The sequence below is a fragment of the Stigmatopora argus genome, chromosome 6 (genome assembly GCF_051989625.1).
Source record: "Stigmatopora argus isolate UIUO_Sarg chromosome 6, RoL_Sarg_1.0, whole genome shotgun sequence".
In the NCBI taxonomy this organism is placed as follows: domain Eukaryota; kingdom Metazoa; phylum Chordata; class Actinopteri; order Syngnathiformes; family Syngnathidae; genus Stigmatopora; species Stigmatopora argus.
The window spans coordinates 21,459,301-21,474,129 of NC_135392.1; the positions used below are offsets into that span (position 1 = coordinate 21,459,301).

At 41.4% G+C, this 14,829-nt stretch overlaps 2 protein-coding genes and 1 pseudogene across 2 annotated transcripts; 2 read left to right on the plus strand and 1 right to left on the minus strand.

Annotated features, from left to right (window-relative positions):
* The first annotated feature begins 677 nt into the window (after window positions 1-677).
* On the plus strand, window positions 678-4,484 carry LOC144075280 (transcription factor 7-like). Its single transcript, XM_077602159.1, has 8 exons — window positions 678-800; window positions 1,427-1,482; window positions 1,561-1,635; window positions 1,725-1,875; window positions 1,960-2,067; window positions 2,208-2,244; window positions 2,598-2,770; window positions 4,473-4,484. The coding sequence occupies exons 1-8, from the start codon at window positions 678-680 to the stop codon at window positions 4,482-4,484; spliced, it is 735 nt and encodes a 244-aa protein (XP_077458285.1).
* A 1,257-nt stretch (window positions 4,485-5,741) lies between these two features.
* On the minus strand, window positions 5,742-7,019 carry LOC144075281 (tumor necrosis factor ligand superfamily member 6-like). The gene is made up of 2 exons (XM_077602160.1): window positions 6,917-7,019; window positions 5,742-6,335 (listed from the first exon to the last, which is right to left on the minus strand). The coding sequence occupies exons 1-2, from the start codon at window positions 7,017-7,019 to the stop codon at window positions 5,917-5,919; spliced, it is 522 nt and encodes a 173-aa protein (XP_077458286.1). The 3' UTR covers window positions 5,742-5,916.
* A 24-nt stretch (window positions 7,020-7,043) lies between these two features.
* LOC144075282 (protein Hook homolog 1-like) lies at window positions 7,044-14,121 on the plus strand (annotated as a pseudogene).
* Window positions 14,122-14,829: the final 708 nt, after the last annotated feature.

Sequence of the window (14,829 nt, forward strand, 5' to 3'; positions counted from 1 at the left end):
ATAATAGTTTCTATGGGGCTCAAAATATTAAGAAATGACGTCATCCAAAATTGGGGCCTGTTTTTTTTCTATCACCTGCCATCTTTCTGGCTAACGTGCAAACCGTTACATTGGAATCATCGACAGGCTACTCCTAAAATCAACCACAGACGTAATAAAACGTTTTGTCCTTATTGCTTGGGTTTAGCATGTTTGTGAATACTTTCAAATGGTGTAAACTTGCTATTTGTTGTGTTTTGTCGACATAAACAAAGATAACCTGGCGGAAAACTAGCAAAGCTACGAGTGATGGGGGGTGGGCGCCATCTTAGGGTGGGCGCCATCTTAAGACGGTAAAGTATATTACACTTTTTATTTTTCCCACTTTTCTTTTAATTAATCCGTTGATAAAATTCAACGGGGTGTTCATGTAAATGTGACAATTAATATAATTCGATGTAACGATTTTGTTCAACGTTATTTTTCCTTAGTGTCCAAAACTCAAATCGAATTTTAATGCGATGAGTTGATTCGCGAAGTGAATGGTTGAACGCGCCGTTCTAGTTGGGCGGGTTTTTTCACCCGTGACGTCACAGCGGCCTTCGCTCAACGGCAGTCATCCATCATCAGTCCATCTTTGCCTGCGAAGCATTCGGGTCTCTGCAAGCAGCAAGAAAGAAAAACTTATATTAAATCAAATGGAGTCCTTCGAAACTATTAACCAGCTTTGGTTGAGCTCCACCTTTGAGCTGATCGACTGGAATTTGACTTCTTCTCCAGATGCACTTGGGGAATTCCCAACTTTTCCTGCCATGCAACAGGTAGGAGACCAAAATTATTATCATCCCAGTTTAATATTGTAGTTTAGATTTAGATCTTTTCCTAATAAATATGCTTAACTTTTTACTTTTGACAATAATTTCAGATGTCCGTAAAACTTTTCAGGTAAAAATATTTTTGTTCAGGCATCATGCTCTGCCAAGCTTTAACTGAAAATGCACCAATGGTTTTCTCTGCTAGATGCTCTTACTTTTACAAAATTACCACAATTGTCAAGAAATGGGAGTGTTTGGGCACAAGTGTTAAATTGCATGGGAAAAAAACATGCATGTTGCAAGTAATAGGCTCAAATAACAGCATTTAAACAACAGCTTTTACAACAATGTCAAGTAGTTAGATGGTAAAAATATTTTTGTTCAGGCATCATGCTCTGCCAAGCTTTAACTGAAAATGCACCAATGGTTTTCTCTGCTAGATGCTCTTACTTTTACAAAATTACCACAAGTGTCAAGAAATGGGAGTGTTTGGGCACAAGTGTTAAATTGCATGGGAAAAAAACATGCATGTTGCAAGTAATAGGCTCAAATAACAGCATTTAAACAACAGCTTTTACAACAATGTCAAGTAGTTAGATGATATTAACTGCTTTTTTTTCTTCTTTTTTCAGCAGAACACTGATGCTGGATTCTGGATTGGTCTTAAAAATATTGTTGAAGTCAGCACGTAAGTACCATTCTCACACACACACACACACATACACATGCTTTATAACATGGCCTAATGTCAGTTGGTTTTGTGTAGCCAAGGGCAGGTGAACCAACCACCCCCAGATTCCACCTATGGTGCTGATCCTCCACAAAAGTCCTCATCAACCTTGTAAGATGTCTCAACCGTTCACCAAAAATTTGCACTTTGGCAACACTCAGCCCAACTGACTTATTTTTGTGTTTTTATTTATTTATTAGGAAAAAGAGGACATCGGTGCGAGGCTCACCGGATTATATCAAGAAGCCCTTGAATGCCTTCATGCTTTATGCAAAGGAGAACCGGCCCATTTTGAAAATGCTTTATGAGAAAAAAGACAGCGCCAGCATTAACAAACTCTTGGGTCAGATGGTGAGTTTAACTGGCCATGCGGTGTGGTTGTTGCTGCTTGTGAACTTTTTGTGTGTGTTGACGCTCGTGTGGTTTTGTCCACAGTGGAAAACGCTTTCGCAAGGTGACAAACAGAAATATTTCGAGGAGGCGCAGCGCTTGAACGACGAGCACGCCATTATGTATCCCAACTGGTCGACCCGTGACAACTACGTAAGTTGAGAAACTGAGCAACAACTTGTCATAGCTGATGTTTTTCATGGAATTTTCAATATTATTTATCATATCATTTCTATAGTCAACATATTCACACTCCAGCCTGGTCTTGATTATGTTTTGTTTTTATTTTCCAGGGTAAAACAAAGAAAAAGAAGTGTTGTCATGCGGCACGTAAGTTTCTTTCTTTCTTTCTTTTAATTCTTAAAATCCATTTAGGAGCTTAATATAAAAGTCACATGATTTGAGATCATAGTTGGTACATAAGAAAAGAAGAGTATTTGTGAGAAACCTGATGGAATTATGCCAATTATTCACTGCCAACTGATTGGACGTCTAGTGCTGTCAATGGCAGATAGTGAGTTAATACCCACGCTCAATCACGGGATAACCTACATTTATTTATTTTTTTCAACTTCCAAAGGAAGATGTCGTTTTCTGACAACATTTTAAGGGTGGAAAAATGAACAATCAAGTCGTGCAATGTTATTGTTGTGGGTAGTAATTGTTGTTTGTTTTCTTCTCAGGGTGCACGAGCCAGCGCCCCGCTGCCACTTCGGTCGCTGCCTATCCGGTCTTTGCTCCTCCGGTTGCTGGCTATCCAGCGTCTCCTCCTCAAGTCAGTGTCTATCCAGTTTACGCCCATCCGGTGACTCCCTATCCAGCGTCTGCTCCAGTCACAAGTCCGGCTGACTATGCGGTCACTGCTCATCAAGTCGATGCCGATCCAGGCTTTGTCCAGCCGGTCACTGCCTATCCAGCATCTTTTCACCAAGTCGATGTCGATCCAGGCTTTGTCCAGCCGGTCACTGCCTATCCAGCATCTTTTCACCAAGTCGATGTCGATCCAGGCTTTGTCCAGCCGGTCACTGCCTATCCAGCATCTTTTCACCAAGTCGATGCCGATCCAGGCTTTGTCCAGCCGGTCACTGCCTATCCAGCATCTTTTCACCAAGTCGATGTCGATCCAGGCTTTGTCCAGCCGGTCACTGCCTATCCAGCATCTTTTCACCAAGTCGATGTCGATCCAGGCTTTGTCCAGCCGGTCACTGCCTATCCAGCATCTTTTCACCAAGTCGATGTCGATCCAGGCTTTGTCCAGCCGGTCACTGCCTATCCAGCATCTTTTCACCAAGTCGATGCCGATCCAGGCTTTGTCCAGCCGGTCACTGCCTATCCAGCATCTTTTCACCAAGTCGATGTCGATCCAGGCTTTGTCCAGCCGGTCACTGCCTATCCAGCATCTTTTCACCAAGTCGATGTCGATCCAGGCTTTGTCCAGCCGGTCACTGCCTATCCAGCATCTTTTCACCAAGTCGATGTCGATCCAGGCTTTGTCCAGCCGGTCACTGCCTATCCAGCATCTTTTCACCAAGTCGATGCCGATCTATTGGAAAAAATGTTTTATTTCTTCTAATTCGCCATCTATTAACAAAGTAACACATAACCAGTGGTTTAATAGTAATAAAATGTGTTTAATCTAACTAAAATTGGGCAGATTTCGCCGACGGGAGACAGAGACGTTTGGGGGGGGGGTCGTTTTTTTTCCACGACAACGCACTCGTAAACGGAACAAACACATTCAAATTAACTTGGATTAATATATACAGACACTCAAACATACGTTTAATGTAACTTTACACAAAACTGAATTCTAATTTTGTTGTAATCTTTTGTTACCTTCGTTTTCCGGGTTGGTGGTTTGCCACGCCTCCACCCTCACGTTCGCTATCGATTGACTGTTTGCTGTTGTATTGCCTTCAAAATATTCCCAAAATGATGCACACAAATGTCCTCACAATAGGACAACGCACGACCACTTGCCAACGAGAAATAGTCTTTAAAGAACGATCGCGGGAGCTTCTTTCCTTAGAAAGAATAACAGGAAATACAATAGTTGAGCTTACCCACGTATTGATTGTGGGTAATGAAGTTTTATTCTGAGAAAGGTTGCCATTGCCTATGGGTGTTGTGTACACGAGTATACTTCATTACCCAGAAAGCCCTCTTTTTGCCCGCACATCCGCGTTGTGCGTTTCCTGGTCGTACGAGAAACTCGTCTGAATTAATTGTTCCGTGCTCGTAAATATTGTTATACACGAAAGATATGCAAAAAAGACCTGGCTTGGTCGCATCACGAAATTTTAATCGCATGACGGGCGAATTATTCGATCGAAATTTCCGCCGTAAGACGAGAATTTTGTATGACGAGCGGTCGTATGACGAGGCACCACTGTACATGTTTAAATATGTATACATATGTATATATTATATATATAATAAATATAAATCAACTTTAACTGATGGTCATTGGAATTGACATACATACGTGTCATTGGAATTGACAGACGTGTTTAAAATGTTACAAAATTATCCATCTCACTTCTTGGGATGTTCCACAGCTAATCACGTGATCGAAAATTTGGCCTGATCAAGTCATTTAAAAAAATCATTTAAATAAAGAATTGATGTCATGTTTTGTTGGGTTTATAAGCAAGATTTATCAAACGCTTTTTATTTTTACTAGGATGAGCGGTATGAAAAATGAACGAGTTTCTTATTCCATTTATTTATTAATTTTCTCAAGTGATATTGATATTATAGGGATCGCCGAAAGGGTGCAAAGTTTCTTGATACTCACTTGAGACCCCCAAAACGTCCTTATACAGGAAGGAAATTGTGGTGCAAATTTTTAGAGGTGCACCAAAAGAGACCACTTGTATTCCGACCTTCTTTCAGCATGCGTGCAAAGCAAAACCAAACGTGAAGACCATCCGACCCCAAAATACTGTGAATGTGCATTTACAAACTTTTGTCATCTACATGATCATCTTTGGACTTTTTGCGTTAATTCTATGCTAGGGTAGGGCTAACAGGAAATGGAAGTTGGATTGGTTATTAAATTAATGAAAGTGTGATTGACACTTGGCACGGTCATGCCTTACTGAACCTTAGTACTACTAATAGGGCAACATTTTTAAAGTCTTATTACTTGCACCCCTTTTTCATTTATTCAAATTGGTTATAGTTGTAAACAGGCTTCACTTTTACCCAATCCAGCAATTTATTCATTTTTACATTGAGTTTATAGTACCTTTAATGTGTCTCACAATTTGATGTAATTTTGTAGTATCAAAAAACAATTTGAGGATCACTTGAGGATTCTACAAATTCTTAGGCCCCTATTGTTAATTTTAAGCCAATTCAAGGAAGTTTTTTTTGTCGAAAAAAGGTCCCCATAGAGCAGAGGTCGGGAACCTTTTTGACGAAGAGAGCCACAAACAATTCATATTTTCAAATGTTATTCCTTGTGAGCCATACTACAAATTTAAAAGTCAAAATACATACATGTAAACGAGTGCCTTTTTTGTAATTTCACCACTTTTAAAGTGGAAAAAACTGATTTTTTTTAAAAAAGATTCTTATGCTGTTGCAAATCAATGAGAGGGTGCATTCTAGAAGAGTCTACTGCAAAAAAATAAAGATTAAAGCAAAAAAAAAGAAGATTAAAGCAGTTCTAAACGTAATATCTCAGTTCTGTCACCAGCGATTTCCATATTTTAGCTCACAGGTTAGCAAAGAGCCAGATGCACCCATCAAAAGAGCCACATGTGGCTCCCGAGCCATAGGTTCCCTACCCCTGCTATAGAGAAACACGAAAAGAGTTCACATTTGATTTTGGGCTCTTTATTTATGTAGTAATGAAAATAGTGGCGACATGGTGAGAAGTGGTTAACACAAAGCTGTCTCCAGGCCGACCAGGTAGAATAAATAGAATGCTACACACGACATTAGTGTTAACGGTTTCCTTGACGACCGCGATGGCGTTCCCTGGCGTTGTGTCCGTCAGATCTTGTACAGCCCGAAAAAGTTGGCGTGGCTGGAGTGACTGAGATATTCCGGGTGCGACACGTTGACCAGCACACTTTGGTTCTGCCGCAGGTTCAGGGCCGACGCCAGGTAGCTGTCAGTGGTCCAGGCGTGCGGGGGCCCCCGCTCGTGGCGCTGAGAGCAGAAGCCCACCCGGTGGGCCTCCAGCAGGGCGCTGTCGTCACCCGACGGCGAGCGGAGGAACACGGTGTGGACGAAGGAGGACGTGGGCGAGCAGTGCTTGAAGATGAACTCCACCCGTGAGTAGACGTGGTAGAGTCCGCTCTGGTTGACGCGGAGGGCACCGTCCGACACCCGGTGAAGGCCGGTGAAGGCGCCGCTGATGCGCGAATCCCAGCGAAGCGTTTTGGGGAAGTGGCTCTTTTCAATTCGACCTGCGACACAAAAGAAACTTTTTGGATGGTAGAATGAAAGCAAATTTACCAGATAAAATGGGAAGCAATATTTTTTTAATGAAATTTGATCTTTTTTTTCTATAATTGTAAGTTAACATTTGTTTAATGAATCAAGGAAAACTATTGTACAATGGAAAAAAAAGTGTTGATTTGATTAGGATTTTTATTTAGATTTTTTTTAACAAAATGTAAATGTTTTAAAATTATTTTAAAAAATATATATTTTCACATTGGACATGTTTAGAAAAAATATGAAATAGAACAGGTCCACCAAAAAAGAAAATATACAAAATGAATTTTAGTTTAGAAAAATGCAAAAAAGTATTTGTTGTTTTCTCCCCAAATTATACAAGTTCTTCAAGTATACATCCTAATATTTTGTTCTCGAAAAGTGTTCTTTTTTAAAAAAAAAAATGGGATTAATGAATAATTCTCTAACCTTTCAAAAAAATATTAAATGAAGTGAAAAAAGGTTTTTAATATTGTTCTATAAAGTCTAAAAAAAATGCAGAAATAGTTTGTGTGGGAGCCTTCAGCCATATTTTAAAGAAACACTTTACCTATGACATGCGCTGCGGTCCTTTCTAACTCTTTCTTCTTTTTGTCATCTTTGTTCCGTCCGGTTTCATCCTTGAAACCTTGAAGACAGACAGCGCATTGCATTTCATCCTTTTGTAAGGAATTTCAATGTCAAGCAGAAATGTTTTGTGGCCTTTAAAAACTTTTGAACTGTCTGTCTTATTCGTTCAATTAGGAGTGTTTTTCGTAGGGCCCATAAAGTACTACACTTTTCAGGCGTCTGAAGTTCAATCAGACATCTTTGTTAAGCCACTCTTCACAAGTTTGCATTTAGAGCCCTAATCCGTTTAACTGGCCGTCGAGCGACTACACCCAACTCACTCCTAACAGTTTGTTTTGGCAACAGCAGCCCTATAAGTAAGCTAACCTGTTAAATCCATGTAAGAATTTAATTAAAGGGTCATTTGAGGTAACATTTTGTTGTCATTTTTCCCCCAGCTACAGACCTTCAACACGTCTGCTCCATGCACAACAGTAGAGGACTTGACCAGTGGAGCTGCCTTATCACAGGCTTTGCATCAAATGTGAGAGGACACATACGCACGCGCACAAGCACCCCCTGCGGTCTTGGGACATGAGATTTTGATATTTGTATTGTACATTTGCTACTTAAGTGCAATGAAGAACCTAGCCTCTTTTTGCTAATTTTTTTTACTATCTACTATTACTAGCTACTACTGACAAACAGTTTTTGTTCTAAAGTTGAATTTAATTCATCAAAATTCTTCTAAGCCATTCATTAAGTGTGTGTCGCGCAGAGACCCTTCGTGGTTCACTGACGCTTGGCTTTCTCGTATCAAAACCGACGTGGATGACAACTGGAGGCTGAAGGTAAACGGTTTCTCCTATTCTTGCTACGCTAAGATGTCCAATCTACCTTTTTATAACCAAATATTAAAAACACACCTATTAACCTACCAATTAGCAAAAATATAGAAACAAAATGTGTTATTTGTCAGCGTCAATGGCACTGAATGGATAAATATAGTATCTGATTTTGTGTGTGTCACAGCTGAACAACCTAAAGAAGATACTCCAAATGGTGTTGGAGTATTACAGCGAGGTAAGCGCCTCCTCATTTCGTTCGGATTCATGCGGCCAATGAGGCGCGTTGTGTTGTTAGCAAAAGGCACAAGAAAGAAAACAGTGTGTATTGTGGCTAAAAAAGCTCAGATCAAGTCTGGTATGCGCTTATGTGATCATATCACCGGGGCCAAAAAAGTTAACCATTTTGTGGTAGTCGTAACTTGATGCACTTTGGACTAGGTCTTGGTCCAGGGACTTTCTGACTTCCCTCTGCCTGACGTGGCCTTGGCCGCCGAGGACTCGAACCCGGCGGAGCTGGGCAGGCTACTGCAGCTCGTACTGGGCTGCGCTGTCAGATGTGAGCGTAAGCAAGGTATAGGGCTAAGCCAATTGATGTAATATGGTATTTTTGTCAAAGGCTAAATATTGAAGTCAGATTTTTTTTTCCAACAAATTCGCTACTTCATTCCACGGCCACGAAAGTAAAAGGAACAAAAAACAACTGAATGTGAATCCCTTTTAACAGAGTACATCCAAATCATCATGACGTTGGAGGAATCGGTGCAGCATGTCGTCATGGCGGCCATTCAGGAGGTTCGTGCTACATCGAATAAACTCTTATGTTTTGTAGTAAAAAAAAATAGTTTTAAATACAATTGCGACTAAAACTTTGCACTGATAAAATTGGAATATAAAATATTCCACACATAAATCCCTAAACTCGGAATTTACCGTAGTTGTTTTGGTCAACAATGTCTGGAAATGATTAATCGAAAAATATTTTTTGTTTTTGTCCTCTAATTGTCGATTAATCAAGGCGCTCCTAATATATTGTTCATTGAAGAAAATGGCATTCTCGTATATGGGTGAAATGTTTAACTTTTTTTTTTAAACAGCTCTTACACAGAGAGACCGTGGCCCCCTTAGGAGCAGAGCTATCTGGAAACCTCGAACAGCAGGTCAGTACGATTAACTCCTTCGCTGCCAGAGCCTTTGAAGTTCAAATGTCACTGAAGTCTCTCAATTACAACGCCAATGAGTTAAAGCACAAATGAGCATGCACTCATTCATACTCCGTTTGTCCCTGCCGCATGTGTTCAGCTCCGAAAAGCTCTGGAAGAAGTCACGTCGGAGAAAGAAGCGCTCGCGCAACGCTGCCAGGAGCTTGACCAGCAGGTGACTCCACTTCTTTTAAAGGACCCTCCCGCACACAAACACAGCGAGAGCACATGCACACTCGTCCGCGGGCCAGTGTAAACAAAATATTACCTTTGTCTGGAGCTGCTGTGGCAGAAGGATTGTGAGCTTATATAGTCTGCCCAGCCACTTTGCGGTCATTCCGCTCAGCAGCGGGCACTGACTGACCAATGACTCTCGACAGATTCGGTTGTCGTTCCCTTTGCCGTCCCGCCGGACCGTCAGGTAAGCCCCACATGAGCGAAACTAATCCCCCGTGCTGTTTGGATGTTGACGCTAACTCGGCTAACGGGGCTCCATTAAGGTTGCTACATGGACACGCTGTGTGATTTGAGTAATTTTAATTCAGTGGATTTCTGTACTACCCAGGCAAATGTGGGCTGACTAACTGCCAACTGAGTGTTTGTGCATGGATTAACTTGCACTCTGTTCACCACCGCCAGTCTTTTAAGAGTCTCGTTCTCCAAGGTTACTACCTGTGTTTTTCTTCTTGGAACTTCTTGATCAGGTGGCTGTTCTCCAAGAGGAACATAACAGCCTGCTCGCCGAGAACGACGTCCTCACCGACCGAGCCAATCAGTTGGAGACGTTTGACGACCCCAACACGCCGTCGGGCAGGAAGCACAGCCAGCTACAGCAACAGCTAGAAGTGCTCCAGGAGGAGAACTTCAGGTAGGTGACCGCTTACCAACTTGTGCCACTAGGCGGAGCCCAAAGCCAAGCATGAAGACCTTGGGGATCACTGAAGAAATGGGACATTTTACAAAACATGCAGTATCTGAACTCATTTACATTAAAACTCAGTTAAGAACAATAATTGTTATTCGTTTTTTAAGTCGTTTTAAAATACCAAATAAGTCTGGCGTATCACCTAATTGCATACAATTTTTCTCTTGTCCCGCTGTCCCCATAAACAAATGTACTCAAAAGTAAAACTATAAAAATGAGTTGAAATTAGATTTTTGTTTGTTTTTTTTTTCTTTTTTTTTCTTTTCTCGTGACTGTTTTTTGTAACTGTGGGAACATTTGTTTTAATACACATACTATGTAGTGGAAAATCTGATAAATAAACGCTTTGATTTCTTTGAGCAAAAATGTGCTCCAATTGTGAACTGACCCTGAAGGTAATTTTGTCAGGCTGGAGGCCGCAAAGGACGACTACAGGATCCACTGCGAAGAGCTGGAGAAGCAGCTGGTGGAAGTCCAGCACCGCAACGACGAGTTGACCGGCCTGGCCGAGGAGTCCAGGTCACTCAAAGATGAGCTGGACGTACTGAGGTCTGTTAGCTTTTGCCCAAAAATGAGCAATATTATTTGGCTCACGGTTTCCCGCGCAAGTGAAAACATCTCATTTTGCCTTCTAGGAACTGTTCAGACCGAATGGTGATGCTGGAGGCTTCGGTGGAAACGTACAAGCGTAAACTGGACAACCTGGGGGACCTGAAGAGGCAGATGAAGCTCCTGGAGGAGAACAACACCATCTACATGCAGAACACCGTCAGCCTGGAAGAGGAACTGCGCAAGGCCAACGCCGCCCGGGCACAGCTGGAAACGTATAAGCGCCAGGTAGTCAGCTGTAGTTACATTTTTTTTTTTAAGTTTTGAGAATTATTTCTTTGTCCTTGCGAGCGGACAATCACGACTTTGAAATGAAAAGGCTGGAAGAGAAATACGAACTGGTGACGAAGGAGAAAGAGGTGGGTCTCTCTAGGAACTGGGGAGGGTGTTGGGAAATGAGAGCAGCATGAGTAACTTTTCCATCCACCTGCAGCGCATCATTGTGGAGAGAGAGTCTCTGAAGGAATTCAATGAGGAGCTTCGGTGTACCCAAGCGCAACAGCACCAACTCTCCCAAGCCGGTAGGGTGCATTCAGAAAACTTTTGGGTCATTCCAGAATTGGTTGTCTTGGTCAACAACAAAATTTGGAAACATGAGCCTTTGCGTTCATGACTTTTCTCTTGCTTATCCATGGTATTAATCAGCTATTTATACCAATTTCGTCATACGCAATTGCTGGGTATGATGACAATTGGGCTTTTTTGTCGAGTCAATGATGATGACAAAGCCTATGTCCGATTATTATTATTATTATTATTATGAGATAGATTAGCTCATTTTACAGACCTATAGTGAAATTTTCATGATGGGATTTATTTATAGTTTTTATTTATAGTATAATTATAGTAAGAGGGTTGCGGAGCTATACTAATATGCAATTTTTTCAAAGGAGTAGAAACAAACTGTTCTTGTCTTGAGGACAAAGGGGAGAAAATTTAAATTTTTAGGCCATGCTTCAGTCCTATTCGGTATTTTCAAACATATTTTCAAGTGTCCTTTCGTCTTAGTTTTTTAAGATTTGGTCTCCAAACGAGTAAATGCTAGTTTAAGATTTCGTATGTGGGTTATTTCAATTTGGAAAGTGGAACGTAAAATGTCCAATTCTGAAATGTCCCTATAACGTTTTCCCGCGGTTGATCTTCAATTCTAAACCTCATCAGCGGTTTTCTCTGGTCTGCAGCAGGGATGCTGCATTCCACAAGCCCCAGTCACGATAACCTAGCAGCAGAACTGATCCCCGTCGAACACAGGTGCAACAGTCCCATCAACACGTACGACGGCTGGCCGGTTAACCCAACGCTGACTTTTGTCATTGTCGCGTAGGGAGAAGTTCATCAGGCTTCAGCACGAGAACAGGATGCTTAGAGTGCAGCAGGAAGAGTTTGAGAGAGAGAAGATCGCATCTCTGCAGTCTCAGCTGGAGAACGCTCACAAGAGCCGCAGTCGATTGGACACGGAGAACAGGTTACCCCTCCTTGCAGCCTGATTATTTGTTCAGTGTCCTTACTCTGCCTTATTCCTACTTTCCCAAAGTGCAGATTGAGTCGCCAACGAGTCGGGGAGCTGCAGCAGCAGGTTGAAGACCTCCAAAAGGCGCTGCAAAGTCAGGCGGTCAAGCCTGATGACGTGAGTGCGCTGGCAGATGTCTATTGTGTTTGCATACCTACATTGATTATTAACTGTCCTTCCTGTCCCTGACACATAGTCAAACCTGAAGCGGAAACTGGACGCGCACATGTAAGTATCAAACTGGACTATGATTCTGGATGGAACTTGAAAGCATACATATTTCTATAGTTTATATTTTCACAGTTCAAATAGTGTATAAGAAAAACTAGTGGAAAACTGGTAACTATGTTGCTACCTGAGAGTACCTACTTTTGCCACGTGACCATTTTTGCGGGACAAGGTTTTGAAGCCCCAGGAATACTATCTGGATGATTCTTTACAGTAAGAGGCCTTTTGCCTGTTTCATCAGGGTCCAGCTGAATGAGGCCCAGGATGAAATCATGAAGAAGAAAGAGCTCCTGGAGGACCTGCAGCCCGACAACACTCAAAACTGTGAGTGTCTCGTCCCCACAGGATGACGGAATTCCCCACCCGAATCAGTCCAATTATGGGTTTTTTTCAGCATTAAAAGTGGACGAGCTCATGGCTGCGCTGAAAAAGAAGGATGATGACATGAGGGCCATGGAGGAGAGGTACAAATTGTACCTAGAGAAAGCTCGAAATGTGAGTAACAGGAGTTGAATGAAGTTCTATTTTTTCCCCACTTAAGAAGTTGAAGGTTTGAGCCTCTTTGCCTGCAGGTGATCCGAGCTCTAGACCCTAAATTGAACCCAGCGACCGCTGAGATTCAGGCTCTGAGGAACCAGGTGACAGACAGAGACAAACAGATTCTCAACCTAGAGGTAATTGTACTATCTTCTACTGTCACATTGGGAGAAAATTAAGGCCAATATGGCTCCACAGCGTCAGTGTGAGCAGGCCCGACTGCGCGAGTACGAAGAGAAACTGATAGTCTCCGCTTGGTACAACAAGGTAAGGTCCAAGATGCGCTTTTGAAGCCGCCATCCACGCTCAAGTTACTCAAGAACATGCTGTCGCCCTTCAGAGTTTGAACTTTCAGAAGCTGGCCATCGAGTCGCGTCTGGGTGGCCGCGCTGGTGCCGCTCTGTCAAATTCTGGCCAGTCCTTCTTGTCGCAACAACGACAAGTGTCGAACGCCCCTCGCCCCGTGCTTTCCATCAGCGTGCCCAACACGACCTCCAAGTAGAGTTGTGTGGAGCCCACATGTTTAACTCAGTCAGCGTTTTCTGGCCTTTATTGTAAAAAAAGCATATATATTACTCACAAAGTTAGCTATTTTGGTCTTTTTGTAGAAGAACATTCTTTTTTATACTCAATTTTACCGATTGATTTCTAGCAATAGTTTTTATTTTGACCGTATTGGGTCATTTCTCTCTACTGCTTTGGCAAAATGGAGTGAAATCCCTGAGGAAAAAAAGGACCAATCCAGTCTCAAGTGACCTTAACATGTCAGCGCCGTGCCAAAGGCTAAAGGAAGATGGGGATCCAGGCCGCTCAGCTGACTAGAGTTTCTCTCGACACCAGATCATCAGGAACAGGACGGAACAGAAGCCTGACAACCTTTAACTGCTTACAAGATAGAGGACGGTGATGGCCAAGCTTGCATTACGTTTGTGAATGTCATGTGAAATTTGGTAGATTTTGTACCGGCCACCGACTCATCACTGACGGACAATCAGGGGGCACAAAATGGTGACTGTCTCATCTTATTAACCATGGAGTTGCACTTAAACACCAGCTTTTTTTCCAAAATCCAAATGTCTTAGAATTATAGCCTGGGTCCTACAATGGCATAGTTTTTAATTGGGGGCGTTGATGTTCGGGGCTTTGCTAAGTGCTTTATCAACATTAGGCAGGCTTATTCTGTCACGATGTGTTAATATGCAGATTTGCTTAATTTTGATTAGACATTTGACAATTTTCTTGTATTATATGGTAAAATAAAGCTGTCCAAATATATCTGTATTTAATGGTTGTATTAAAAGAAATGTTTTGAAGCAAAATTATGATGGAATTAAATTTAGTTTTTATGAATTTTCTGGTGTCATGCTGATTAAGTTACATATCTATATTCTGGGTGTGTACATTTCTAATAACTGACCACATGCAGCGGAGAATCGGGTAAGTGTGCCTAGGTCATAAGTCTTTTATAAAGATTCATTTTTTGGCATAAAATAGTGTTATTGGTTTAACTCCTGACTCCGTAAATAAACAAATTAATTGTACCTAAGCACAAAGGTAGTTTTTTTTCACTTGATGGCTGCATATGCTTTTTAAATTTATTATTATTTTTTATTTAATTTTATTTTCCAATTACTCTGTCAAATTATATTCTATGAAATTATTAATTTGTATCGTTTTTCTGTGTATTATAAAAGGAATTATTATTTTGCCCACCCCATTTCCCCCCTTTTGTGTACAATGTGAACTAAAAAAAAGTGCAAATTTTAATGCAGGTCATTTCTTGATTAATTTTTCATATTAAAAAAAAGTCTGCATAAAACTAGTTCGTATTTAATTTGATGTACGATGTCCTGAAATAAAATAAAAATATAATAGTTTCTATGGGGCTCAAAATATTAAGAAATGACGTCATCCAAAATTGGGACCTGTTTTTTTTCTATCACCTGCTATCTTTCTGGCTAACGTGCAAACCGTTACATTGGAATCATCGACAGGCTACTCCTAAAATCAACCACAGACGTAATAAAACGTTTTGTCCTTATTGCTTGGGTTTAGCAT